Below are 14585 nucleotides of genomic sequence, written 5' to 3'. Positions count from 1 at the left end.
CGAACCCGTGTCCCCTGCATCGGCAGGCGGACTCTCAACCACTGTGCCACCAGGGAAGCCCTGATGAAGCCTTTCTTGGTGCAATCCTGGGCTGTCATCCTGAAAAGGAGTAATATTCAATGAAGCTTTTGGCTGAAGGAGCTAAGAGGCAAGGAAGGGCCTGCTTAGGGTATCAGGTGGCTGCAGGGAGTGTAATTTTGGAACCGGCAGTCTGGAGTGGGAAGGTACTCTTGAGAGCTGGGCCAGTAGAAATTCTCTTTGGGGGAGCTGAGGGACTTGAGTTGGGGCTGGGAGGGAAAGCAAAGACAAATCTGCAAAATGAAGCTGGAAGAAATGGATAAAAAGCACACCACCCAGAGAGTTACTCTAGATTAACAAGATTGTCCTTGCTTACTTGATTTCTTTTGTTCAAAAAGAGAAGTGAGGAGCAGTGGGTTTGTCAGAGGTAGGTCAGGATGAATTATATAAGCAGATGAAGTTTAAATTTGATCTTAAAAGATGGGTAAGATTTTCATCAGTCAGAGGAGGGAGAAATCACTGACAAGAAACATTGGGGGTGGGGGGGGTAGGGCAAGAGGAGGGTAAGAGACTACTTGGCAAATTCATGAGAACAGAGATTTCTGAAGTGTGGTTTGAATGCAAGCTGTGTCCAGGTACAGTGGCTTAGTTTGTGAGGCAGTTCAATATCAAAGATTGCAAAGGACCTTAAAATTTCGTCTGTACTGAATTCCTTAAAGGCAAGGTATATAACTCTGTCAAACTTTTGATTAATAGAAATATTTATTGAATCCACTGTTGAGTTAGATACTATACTAAGCTCTTTTGGATTACAAAGGTGACAAAATCGTGCCTGACCTTTGGGTTACATTCTTCTGGCGAAGATAATTAAAACAGTGAAAATAAATGTGATAACCTGGAAATATACCCATTGCCTTTGGAGTGTGGAGGAGGGGACCTTAACTTCTTGAAGGTGAGAACATTTCAGAAGGGCTTCGTAGAAGAAATAGCAGTTGAGGGGCTTCCCTGGTGGCACAGTGGTTGAGAGTCCGCCTGCCGATGCAGGGGACACGGATTCGTGCCCCAGTCCGGGAAGATCCCACATGCCACGGAGCGGCTAGGCCTGTGAGCCATGGCCGCTGAGCCTGCGCGTCCGGAGCCTGTGCTCCGCAACGGGAGAGGCCACAACAGTGAGAGTCCCGCGTACCGAGGGAAAAAAAAAATAAATAAATAAAATAATTTCCAATGTAGCATGAAGAATAATGAGAAACTTTATTAACTCTGGATATATTCATATTTATCTATTGTCAAGCACACTTATTTAAGGTAATAACATCTATCTTCACTAAAACTACTGGTTCCATGTGATAGGTATTTTTTTTCCTTTTCTTTTAGATTTTATTCCTTCTGTTTCCCAGAAGCGCTGGAAATTGCCTGTAAATTCAGCACCATATAGGACAAGATGGTTAATGCATTGATCATCATATATTTAGAACATCATATATTAGAAGGTCAAATTTTAGAGGAAGGAGATACTGGAGAGATGATAAAGGCCAGGGATCAGCAAACTTTTCTTGTAAATGACCAGATAGTAAATATTGTAGATTTGTGAACAACCTAAATATTTTAGGCCTGTTGCAACTACGTAGTATTGCCATTAGAATGTGAAAGAAGCCATAGACAATATGTAAGTGAATGGATGTGGCTGTGTTCCAGTAAAACTGTTTACAAAACCAGCAGCTTTACTGACCATTGGTATAGTGATACAATTCCTACCAGAGAAGGAATGATTTTCCTAAGGTAACAAAATTAGAGCTTGGCAGAGAACTCACTGTGTGGAATGCTGTTGGCAGTTTTATTTAATCTTCATGTGAATGACTGAATGGAACCCAAGTGGTTAAGGAATTTCTCTAAAGCTTGTTAAGTAGCACAGGGATTCATTCTCAGTTTAACTGGGCCAAATTTCTGCCTTTTAAATCACATCATGGTGGTTTTTTGTGCTCTCCAATGCCTTAGATAGGAGAATGAAGAGAAAAGTAAGAACCTTGTGAATTTTCAGCAGTGCTTGGCACAGAGTAGGTATTACATCTTTGAGTATGGTGGACTGAATAAGATAGCAGTAGTCATGGTATGCAGTGGAAGCGCTTGAGGTGGGTCCTGGAGGAAGGGTTGTAAAATTTGGATTCCTTTAAAGTTTTCAATACATATTTCCTTTTGCTCAAAAAATAATAAAAGAGTTATGTTTTTCTTTCTGATTCCAGTAGCTGCTGCTGGTGCTGACAATGTCAAATAACGGCCTAGACATTCAAGACAAACCCCCAGCCCCTCCGATGAGAAATACCAGCACTATGATTGGAGCTGGCAGCAAAGATGCTGGAACCCTAAACCACGGTTCCAAACCTCTGCCTCCAAACCCAGAGGAGAAGAAAAAGAAGGACCGATTTTACCGAGCCATCTTACCTGGTGATAAAAGTACAGTATTTCATTTCTTTCTCATCATTTGTATACTTAAAAAAATTTTTTTTGGTAACCTGAATAAAATATTTGTCCCTTCCTTGATTTAATTTTCCTTTAATCCCTCTTTTTCTCATTAAATATTTTCTTTATTCCTTATCTTCTTTTCCTGAAATGACTGTGAAGTCAAATGGAAAATAGACCCATTATTATACTCTATTAACTATATCTGAACAAAATTCTAGGAAAATAATTATGCTTTTGCCAGATTTTGGGCAATCTGAAGCCATATATTTACTTACTTTTTAAGTTCTTAAACTGTTTATGACCTCACAGAATATAAGAAATATTGAAATGTCTTCATTTGGATATGGTTTTTCCCCAAAACTAGTTTCATTTGGAATGTCTTCTTTCCAGATTCTTTTTTCTTTGAAAAATTTAATTTATTTATTTTTGGCTGCATTGGGTCTTTGTTGCTGTGCACGGGCTTTCTCTAGTTGTGTTGAGTGGGGGCTACTCTTTGTTGTGCTTCGCAGGCCTCTCATTGCAGTGGCTTCTCTTGTGGTGGAGCCCTGGCTCTAGGTGCTCAGGCTTCAGTAGTGGTGGCATGCGGGCTCAGTAGTTGTTGCTCGCGGGCTTAGTTGCTCTGCGGCATGTGGGATCTTCCCGGACCAGGCATCAAACCTGTGTCCCCTGCATTGGCAGGCGGATTCTTAACCACTGCACCAGCAGTGCCGGGAAGTCCCTTGTATCCAGATTCTTTTTTTTTGTTTTAATTAATTAATTAATTAATTTTTGGCTACGTTGGGTCTTCGCTGGTGAACCCAGGCTTTCTCTAGTTGCGTCGAGCAGGGCCTACTCTTTGTTACGGTGCACAGCCTTCTCATTGCAGTGGCTTCTCTTGTTGTGGAGCACGGGCTCTAGGTGCACGGGCTTCAGTAGTTGTGGCACGCAGGCTTCAGTAGTTGTTGCTTGCGATCTCTAGAGCGTAGGCTCAGTAGTTGTGGCACACAGGTTTAGTTGCTCTGCAGCATGTGGGATCTTCCCAGACCAGGGCTCGAACCTGTGTCCCCTGCATTCTGAACCACTGTGCCACCAGGGAAGTCCCAGTACCCTTTCTCTTACTCTTTCATTGAAGCTAGGAGGCATATCTAGTAGGCTACATGGTAAAGTCAGAATTGGGATTCTGAAACAGTGCCAAATATGCCAAGTACAGTGGTGAATTGCAGAAAATATGTTGCAGAAAAATATACCTGCATAACTACAGATCAGGGGAGATGGTAGATAATAGTATCATTAACCAAATAGGGAACACAGGAAGAAGAACAAGTGAGGAAGGTTGATAGTTGGAGAGCAGGAGAGATGATGACTTAAACACATTGCATTTGAAGTGAAAAGATAATATTAGACACTTTGCATTTGAGATGTCTTGACATAGAGGTGTCTAATAGGCAGTGATCTTACATATAGGAAATGATTGTTGAAAAACTGAAATCAGAACTATTGAGGACTCTTATTGAGTACATTGGGCATGCATCTTTGTGTTTACCCTTTCCTCTACCCCACCTTCATTGTGAGCTCTTTTGGGGTCTAGATAGAAGAGGCACACATAAGTTGCTTAACTTTGTTTTCTGGCTAATTCATTTATGTAGTAGCTGCCAACTTCCTAGGCGAGGGGCTATGATCTAGGTGATATTACTCTACCATAGAATCTTCTCCCACATATATAGCCACTTTGTTTATCCCTCAGTTTAGATGTATGCTTATTTTTAATATTGTACTTTATCAACCATAATTCTTGATCTCTATAAATAAGTAGGCTTTCAGCCCAAGGTTTTACATGCAGTAAGGAGGACTTTTAAAAATAAAAAGTTGGAATTGTTCTTACTGGCAAACCAGGAAGATGATGAGATTCCTGACCAATAGACATCATCAAAATTAAAACTTTTGTGCTTCAGAAAGAAAGAGAAAAGATAACCCACAGAATGGGAGAAAATTTTCCCAAATCATATATCTGATAAGGACGTTATATCAAAAATATAAAGAGTTACTATATTACCAAAAATGAAAACATATGTCCACACAAAAACTTGTACATGAATGTTTATAGCAGCATTATTGATAATAGCTAAAAAGTGGGAACAACTCAAATGTTCATCGACTGATGAATGGATAAATAAAATGTGATATATCCATACAAAGAAATATTAGCTGGTAACAAAAAGAAATGAAGTCCTGATCCATACTACAAAAGGGGGAACCTTGAAAACATTATTATTAGTGAAAGAAGCCAGTCACAAAGGATCACATACTGTATGATTCTGCTTATATGAATTATCCAGGCAAATTCATATTATCCAGGCAAATTCATAGACAGAAAGTGAAGAGTGGTTGCCTAGGGTTGTAGGGGGATGTGAATGGGATTAGAGGACGATGGCTAAGAGGTATGGGGTTTCTTTCTGGGGTAATGAAAGTGTTCTAAAGTTGATTGTGGAGATGATTCCCCAGCTCCATGAATGTATTGAGTCACTGAATTTTAGACTCTATGGGTGAATTGTATAGTATATGAATTATATCTCAATAATACTGTGTTAAAAAAAAAACAGCTGATGGAAGTGTTTAGACATCATTGGGAACTGAAGGGATGACCTTATGTATTGAATGGGGAGATAGGGATTGGGATATTTGGCTGCCTGGTTTGGGTCAGTTACTTGTCTTTGGACTTCAGTGCCTTCATCTAAAATACTAGAGTCATACAGATATAGGGAACAAACTAGTGGTTACCAGTGGGGAGAGGGAAGGGGGAAAAGATAATATAGGGGTATGGGAAAAAGAGGGTTATTATGGGGTTATATGAAATCATGTGAGAACGGATACATGTATATGTATGGCTGAGTTGCTTTGCTGTGCACCTGAAACTATCACAACCCTGTTAATTGGCTATACTCCAATATAAAATAAAAAGTTTTAAAAAAAAAGAAATCGTGTGTGAAACCTTTGAAAATTGTAAAGTACTCTAGAATTTGAAGAATCTTTCATTCAATAAAAAAACAATTAAAAAATTAGTCAAACCAGTAGACATATACAGTCTCTTATAGTTTTGAAATGCTATAATTACATAAATGAGATATAAAGATGAGGTTGTATCAGGTTGTATATGTACGTGAAACAAAACTAGGCCATTGTGAAGTACTTTGTTCAGCAATAAAGCTGTAGATGCAGAGGTTCTTCTGCAAATCCTCGCTGAGTAACCCTAGGCCAAATCTGGTCTGAAAATAAGTCTCATAGCTCAAGATCAAAGCTGTAGCTCTATAAATTCAAAGCGTAGATGTAGAAAGCATAGAGTCCTAAGAAGTTCTTGTGAAATGATGTAGTGGCCTCTCTTTCACCACCTAGTTTTGTATTTCCTATACATACCTTGAGCACATAGGTTTCACTCCTTTGCTTTAAGACCTTAGATGGCTATAATTAATGCATACATCAAAATGAAATAAATGAATTTTTTCCTTTTGTTTGGAAACTTTATTCAGCTTGATTTTGTGCTTTTTGATTTTATCATTCAACCAATAAGGATTTGTTGACCTGCCGCTTTGTGCTTAACTTGCTCCTAGAAGGATGCACCGCAGTGTTGGCAGTCTTTGAAGTGGTATGCCCTTCATGAAGTATTTGAGAATTTATACCAGCTATACAGAGAAATGGGCTAGAACCGGACTTAGTCTGGATTGAGTCCTACCTCTAACATTTATTAACTCTGTGATTTTTTGCCCTTTTACCTATTTATTTTAATCCCTGTATCCTTAACTGTAAAGTGGGGAATGATTATAATTCCCATCCATCCCATATCATGAGTAGGCTTTTGTCATTTGACGTAGTGGATGTAAAAGCATTTTCTAAACTCTAAAACACAATACAAATATGAAGTTTTTTTTTTTTTTAAGTGAAACCTCATTTCTTGTTTGATCTGATATCTGTAACAGCTCATTTTCAGTTGGGGAGGCTGAGGCTTAGAGAAAAGTAAATTGATCAACATCTTACAGTTGGAAAGTGGCAGGGATGAGTATGGAACTAAGTCTTCCTAAAGTATCTATTACATCACAACATACTATCTCTGTTAGTTGTTCCCAACCCAGATTACACATCCGACTCACTCATGGTGCTTTTCTGAAATACAGTTGCCCAGATCCTACCCAGACTTTTGGAGCCAGAATTTCCAGAGGGGTAGTTTTGGGGTCTAAAGGGATTTGGGAGATGAGAAAGAAGAGCTCTCTGTGGGCTGCGTTAGTGGTTGAGATTTGAGCTGGCAATGGGTAGAATGTCTATGGGCATTACCTATTGCTGACCTCCAGCGTGGCTTCAGTGTGTGCCTGGGGGGATGCATAAATGATTGCAAGAAGCTGTAATTGAGGGCCTGTGATAGGTGGCGCTGAGTTGCAGAATTCCATGTGGGAAAGCCTGGTTCCTGTGGTTAGGATCTGGAGCCTTTGGTTTATTCTAAGAAGTCCTGTAGCATTTAGTTTGGAATCTTTTCCTGGCTGCATTTTCACAACCGAAGTGGAATTCTCCAAGCTTGGGAAGAGTTTAGCAAAGTTAATTTTAAAACTGGACTACGTCAGTGTTTATCTCTCCAAGTTTGGAGTGTTTTACTGCCTTGAGCTTAGATTAGGTCATCTGAACCAATGAGAAGGGCTTCTTAAAAATAAATCTTTAAAAAAAAAAAAAATAAGGTCAATGATTTGTGCTGAAACTTGGATGGCTGTACTGCACCCTGGGATTTTGTAATGTCAGCCTCATTTCCCATGTTACCAGAAAGCCAAATGGACTTGGCCAAAGATAGGGTTAATATTAGGATGGATGGTTTTGCAGTCTTCTTTTTTCACTTTATTTCCTCAAGTCTGTGATCTCTAGTTTCATGAAATCAGATGATTCGTTCTTCTTTTTCCTTAGCCACAGTTTCTAAACTGTCTTAATGAGTGGGTTGGTAAATCTTACTCTGACACTTTCTTTTATTAATGATAACTCATGTTTGTAAAGCTCTCTAGCTTCTACACAGCACGTGTTTTCTTTATCTTCGTTAATCCTTAAAATATTCAGAACAATAGTAATAAAAACAGTAATAACAAATAGTACTAACACAGTAGTAATAACCATAAAATAGTAACAGCAGTAACCGAGCTACTATTTATTGAATGCCTGTTAGTTACCACATATTATATCAGGAACTTTGATGTTTGTGAAATGTGCCAATTTTTCAGGGAGATAAATATTTCACTTTGTAGACAGTAAACTGAGGTAGTTCAGTTTGTTGCCCAAGGTCATCTGGTTAGGAGTGGCTGATCTGCGATTATAGCTTTTTTCTATGATTCCAGGGACCTTTCCACTATACAACCCTGATACTCTTGTGCTCAGAGAGTCAAGGACTTGCCCAAGGTCATATGCTACATAGTTGCGGTGCATGGAGTCTGCATTTGAACAATTGTCTCTTGACTTCTGGACTGTGCTCTTTAATTCTTCTAAGTCCTCAGACACCATGTACTGTTTGAAGGCTCCCATCCTAGAGATGTTCAGACTAATGCCTTTAGTAGAACTGATTTGGTTAGTTCTTTTAACTTATTTTAAAACAAATTTGCATTTAAGGACCTCCATTCATATTCACTTAGTCTGCAGAAGGCATAGTGCATGTAGAAGCAGTTATATTAGAGTTCAAGCACTGGAGGTTATCACCATTGACCATCCCTAATTTTGGGACCTTTGGTAAGTTGCTCTGCCTTTCTTCACCTCACTTATCTTACCCGTAGTATGGGTACATAATAATATTTATCTCAGAGAGTTGCTGAATGGATTTATAAGACTAAAGATGTGAAAAGGGTTTTGCCAACTGCAGCTTTGTTAAGAGTTGGTAGTAATTTTGTGGCTATTATTGCTTGCAGTCATGGTTTTCTTTTGGAATCTGTGATTAACACTTAAGAGTTGTTATGAGATTTACAAAAGAACAACTCTTAATGGGATTCCTCCAAGATAGAATTAAAGAATGGTCCTGGGGTAAAATACCTTTCTCTTCCTACATATAGCCTGTATTTCCTGTTGGTTTAGATAGGGCTATTAGGCCAGATTAAAGAATTTGTGCACTGAGGCTAAACAGACCCAAGGAGAGGTTTCCTAAGGAGTTCTCAAGAGTTCTCTGTAATGTCAGAAGCAGGATTCTAAGCTCTGGACGTGGGCCTGGACCTCTGCAACAAATACTCTGTTTGAAACTGAGGCCAAAAAGGTAAGCCTCTTAAAAGTATAAATGTCAGATACTCTTTATATGTTCATGTGTTAAGTGATTTCATTTCCCTGGGGCTCTTTTCTGTAGGCTATTCATCCTCTGAGCCACTGTCTTTCTGTGTTTCCATTACTGAAGTTTGTTTTGTATTTGACATTCCGTGCCTGTGATGGTATATTATATGGCATATTAATAACATATCATAGAAATAATATATAAAATATAAGATATATAACTATAAAACAAAAATCTAAGTAAAACATAAAAATAATCTAAGTAAAGCATAAAAATAACATAAGTGTTCTTCTCTACAATCTTTTAATTGACTAGATCAGAGGAAATTTAGGAACAGAAAGCAATTCCAAAGCCCTGCGACATGTCCCATGCATTCTAGCTATGAGTAAGACAGATGGACTTATGTCATAAATGAACCATTTATGAACCGTAATAAACCATTCCCTTTCTCAAAGCAGCTGCTTCTGGAAGGGAAATTGCCAAGTGTAAAAATAGCTTAAACCCTAGCAATTGGCATGTAGGCAAATGGTTCTCACTAAGATACTAAGGAAAGAACCTTTGGAATCAGACCTGGGTTCAAATCCCAGCTCTTACTAGCTGTATGAGCTGGAGCAAATTATTTAATGGCTTTTTAATTTCCTCATCTGTAAAATGGCAGTAGTAATAATGTATCCCATAGGATTATAAGAATTAAGGAAAATATTTTATGGTTATAGTATCTTATACATGGTAAGTTCTTATTTAATGTCATTTCTTCTCGTTATAACAAAGTATGTTTTCTTGATTCAACTTGAAATTCTTTAGTGGAAGTAAAGTAGTAGAATGTAGAGGGCCTTGGCTCTTGATGCCACACTTTTTGAATATGAATTACGTCAAGAACTGTAGGCAGGTCCATGCTTCAATTTCCTAATCTCCAAGTCAAGTTGACTCTCAGGATTGTGGTGATTATATGAGATGATGTATATGAAGTACCTATTAAAACTGTGGGATGCTGTGTCAGGAAGAAATGTAGATACAGGGCTTTGAGAGTGCTGATCTTTCTGTTTTCAAAGACATTTGGAGTGTAGGAGCTGAAAGGGCACTTAAGATCATCTAGTTCATTCTCCCCATTGTTCAGATGAGAAAGCTGAGCACCTGGACTGTATGGTATGGTAGAGTCAAAACTGGCCTGGATTCTAGACCTTCTTGTTTGTCGCCCTCCGCCTGCCGCCCCCTGCATTTTGCTGCCTTTCATCAGGGTTATATTGGGTCTGTGGAGGCATTAGGACCTCAGAATATCTTTTGGCCAGTGTGCTGAGCTACCACAGATCAGGATTTTAAAACGGGATTGTGAAAATCATGTCAGAGCTGATAAAAATGGAACATTTATTCCTGCCCTGGAGAGAATTTGCATGTCTTAGGCAGATTCCTTAGACTCCTTGTCAAGTTGAGTTAGGTGTCTGATCGTTTGTTCCTTTCTTCACTCAGTGTCTGAGCACCTATTTTATGCCTGGCTTTTGCTAGCTGTTGGGGATTCGTGATAAATTAGACATGGCCCCTGAACTTAGAAGTCAGTCTGGTTGGAAAAACAGACCCTTAAAATAGGCAATTACTATAATGGTGCTGTGGGAACAGAGCGGGGGGGTGAAGAACTCCCCAACCTAGAGATCAGGGAAGACTTCACAGAAGAGATGACCTTTAAGCTGAGACCTGACAAGGATAAATAAAAGGGTTTGTGTGGTGAGGTGGCAAGGGAAGGGAAAGGGAAAGGCAGGATTCACAGGCAAAGGGAGTAACTTGAGACAATAGGAAGAGGTGTGAAAGACCCCATTACGTCTGGTGAACCATCACTGGTTCAGTGGTGTATAATGTGTGAAACATAAGTACAGGCATGCCTTGGAGATAATGTGGGTTTAGTTCCAGTTTTATTGTGATGCTCACTACGACAATAAAGTGAGCATCACAATAAAAACAGTCACATGAATTTTTTTCGTTTCCAAATGCATATAAAACTTATGTTTACACTATACTATAGTCTATTAAGTGTACATTTATGTTTAAATAAACAATGTACATACCTTAATTAAAAAATACTTTATTGCGGGCTTCCCTGGTGGCGCAGTGGTTGAGAGTCCGCCTACTGATGCAGGGGACACAGGTTCGTGCCCCGGTCTGGGAAGATCCCACATGCCGCGGAGCAGCTGGGCCCGTGAGCCATGGCCACTGAGCCTGCGCATCCGGACCCTGTGCTCCGCAACGGGAGAGGCCACAACAGTGAGAGGCCCATGTACCGCAAAAAAAAAAAACTTTATTGCTAAAATATACTAACCATCATCTGGCAATGCAAGGTTGCCACAAATTGTCAATTTGTAAAAAGTATAATATCTGTGAAGTGCAGTAACTCCAAGCACAGTAAAACAAGGTATGCCTGTAGTGGGAGATAAAGGAGAAGATGTAAGTCTGTAGAGCAGAGTTCTCAAAGTCTTTAAATAAAAGAGGTTATTTTTTAGAGCAGTTTTAGGTTCACAGCAATATTGAGTGGAAAGTACACAGATTTCCTATAAACCTCCTGCCCACACATATGTACAACTTACCTCACTACCAATATCCTATACCGGGGTGGTACATTACAATAGATGAACCTACATCAACACATCATATTCACCTTAAGTCTGTATTTTACGTTAGAGTTTACTCTTGGTGTTGTACATCTATGAGTTGAACAAGTATATGTATATAAAGACAAATATCCACCATTATAGTATCATATAGAATAGTTTCACCACCCTAAAATTCCTCTGTGCTCTGGTAATTCATCCCTCCTTCCCCTCAAATCTGTGGCAACCACTGATCCTTAATACTGTCTCCATAGTTTTACCTTTTCCAGAAGGTCAGATAGTTGGAAGCATATGGTATATAGTCTTTTCAGATTGGTTTCTTTCACCTAGTAATATGTATTTAAGGTTCCTCATTATCTTTTCATGGCTTGATAGCTCATTTCTTCTTAGTGCTGAATAATATTCCATTTTCTGGATGTATACAGTTTACTTATCCATTCATCTATGGAAGGACACCTTGGTTGCTTCCAAGTTTTGGTAATTATGAATAGAGCTGCTGTAAACATCCACGTGAAAGTTTTTGTGTGAACAAGTTATCTGCTCCTTTGGGTAAATAACAAAGGAGCACGAATGCTGGATTGTATGGTAAGAGTATGTTTAATTTTGTGAGAAACTGCCAACGTGTCTTCCATAGTGACTGTACCATTTTGCATTCCCACTACTAATGAATGAAAATTCTTGTTGCCCCATATTCTTGTTAGTATTTGGTGTTGTCAGTTTTGGATTTTGGCCATTCTAATAGATGTGTAGTGGTTTTTCACTGTTGTTTTAATTTCAATTCCCTAATGAAATACGATATTGAGTATCTTTTCTATCTGTATATCTTCTTTGGTGACGTGTTTCTTCAGGTCTTTTGCGTATTTCATTAATTGCGTTTTCTTATTGTTGAGGGTTTTTTTGTGTATGAAATTATAGCTTTTATTTTTAAAATTTTTATTGGGGTATAGTTGACTTACAATGTTTTGTTAGTTTCAGGTGTACAGCAAAGTGAATCTGGTATACATATACATATATCCATTCTTTTTTAGATTCTTTTCTAAAAGCATAGTAATAATATATATTACTATTATATAATGTAATATATGCCATTACAGAGTATTGAGTAGAGTTCCCTGTGCTGTACAGTAGGTCCTTATTAGTTATCTATTTTATATATAGTAGTGTAAGAGAATACAAAGGCCTTTGTATTGGGAGGGGTTGGGAGTCCAAAGACCTCAGTCCTGGCCCCAGATCTGTTTCTAACTTGCTCTGTAACATTAGGCAGGCTACTTAACTTCTTGGAATCTCTGGCTTCTTCTGTCAAATGGGCACCAAAATCACTACCCTACTTGTCACACAGTTGTTTTGAGGCTCCAGTGGACTAGGTCTAGCTAATACCAAGGCCAGAAACTCTTTTTAGTTGGAAAAGGATTATATTAGTTTGCTAGAGCTGCTGTAACAAATTAGCACAAACTAGGGGTCTTAAACAACAGAAATTTATTGTTTCAGTTTTGGAGGCTAGAAGTCCAAGATCAAGGTGTTTGTAGGGTTGGTTCCTTTTGAGAGCTGTGAGGAAAAATCTGTTCCATTCCTCTCCCCTAGCTTCTGGTGATTTGTTGGGCTTGAAGAAGCATTGCTCTGATCTCTGTCTTTATCTTCATAAGGTGTTCTCCTTGTGTACATTTGTCTTCAAATATCCCCTTTTTATAAGGACATTGACTGGATTAGGGGGCTGAACCTACTCCAATTTGACCTAATCATATTTTAAATAATTATATCTGCAATGGCCCTGTTTCCAAATAAAGTCACATTCTGAGGTACTGGGAGTTAGAACGTATGAATCTTGGTGGAATACAAGGGTACGACAAGGGCATGACAACTCTTTAAATACTGAAGCTTTTTATGCCAGATCAGCAGAACCTTAGTGAACACCTACTGTATGCAACACCCTTGATGATTACAAATATTCAGACTTAGTGATTCTTTAAGGTTGTAGCCTAGGGAAGCAGCATAGTATAGTGGTTTAGTGCTCATGGCCTGGGCCAGACTGCCTGGATTTGGGTCTGACTGCTGCCAGTTACTCTCCATTTGATCTTGGGCAAATAACTTAGTCTCTGTGCTGCAGTTTCTTTATCTGCAGAATAAGGATGACAGTACCTAACTACAGGGTTGTTGTGAGGCTACAGTGAATATTAATAAAGAACTTGAATTAATACATAAGATACAAGGATATACTTTACAGCACAGGGCATATAGCCAATATTTTATAACAACTTTAAATGGGGTATAATCTATAGAAATATTGAATTACAGTGTTGTTCACCTGAAACTAATATAATATTGTAAATCAACTATAATAGAAAAAAGAAGGAACTTGAATCATTGCACATGATAAAGTATTAGCTATTCATTTAATTAAAACAATTACCAAATCTAAAATTCTGTAATGTAGAGAACCTTAAAGTGGTCCATAATCAAGGATCAAACAGGCAGAAGCAGGTTATATAAGCTCATAGAATGTAGGATATCCGGGTTGGAAGGCTCTTTAGAGACCATCTACTTGAGTCTTCTCATTTTGCAGATGGGGAAACCAGGGTTCAGAAAAAAGGAAGTGACTTGCTCTGAGTCAACTGACTCATTAGTGGTAGAACCAGGACATTGTGATGAATGTTCTTTCTTTGCTTTAGTTCAATGCTTTGCTTTCGTTCAATGAAAAATTAAGCCTTTAATCATGTATTGAGCATCTACTCCAATTTAGGTCTGGCATTGGGCTCTGTAAATACACATGTGAATTTGTATCACAATCCTTGGCCTCTAAAGGAGCTTAGAGCTCAACAAAGAGCTAAATAAGCCTAAAAATGTAGTAATGTCCTTGTTTTTATCTCCTTTTTCCTGTTTCTCTTACAGCAAATAAAAAGAAGGAGAAGGAACGGCCAGAGATTTCTCTTCCTTCAGATTTTGAGCACACCATTCACGTTGGTTTTGATGCTGTCACAGGCGAGTTTACAGTAAGTCCTGGGTCACAGAAAGACATTTGGTCTTTCAGAGTTCTGGCTATGCACTGTTAGGTTTAATCCTTTCCAGACTTCCTGATGCCTCTATCTTTGCCCGAGACCCTCATTACTATCTTCTTATAGTAATGAGAGGGACACGTTCCTCCCCTCCAGAATTGTACTAGAGAAGCCTTTGAATCTCTATTCCTTAAATAGACCTCGGTTAAGTGGCTCCTTGGCATCAGGCTCTGTGCTGGGCACTGATGATCCAGAGACAAATCAGACATG

General features: G+C 38.8%; 1 protein-coding gene across 1 annotated transcript in view; it reads left to right on the top strand.

The window, feature by feature from the left end:
- Nucleotides 1-2279: 2279 nt before the first annotated feature.
- PAK1 (p21 (RAC1) activated kinase 1) overlaps nucleotides 2280-14585 on the top strand; it is a 59293-nt gene continuing 46987 nt past the window's right edge. Inside the window, exons 1-2 of the mRNA XM_007461715.1 lie at nucleotides 2280-2469; nucleotides 14212-14312. Coding sequence (XP_007461777.1) covers nucleotides 2280-2469; nucleotides 14212-14312 — 291 coding nt within the window. The remainder of the gene's footprint in view (nucleotides 2470-14211; nucleotides 14313-14585) is intronic.

This window comes from Lipotes vexillifer, unplaced genomic scaffold (genome assembly GCF_000442215.2).
Source record: "Lipotes vexillifer unplaced genomic scaffold, Lipotes_vexillifer_v1.1 scaffold223, whole genome shotgun sequence".
Classification (NCBI taxonomy): domain Eukaryota; kingdom Metazoa; phylum Chordata; class Mammalia; order Artiodactyla; family Lipotidae; genus Lipotes; species Lipotes vexillifer.
The sequence above is the reverse complement of the archived record's forward strand: the minus strand, read 5'-3'. Positions and strand labels throughout refer to the sequence as shown.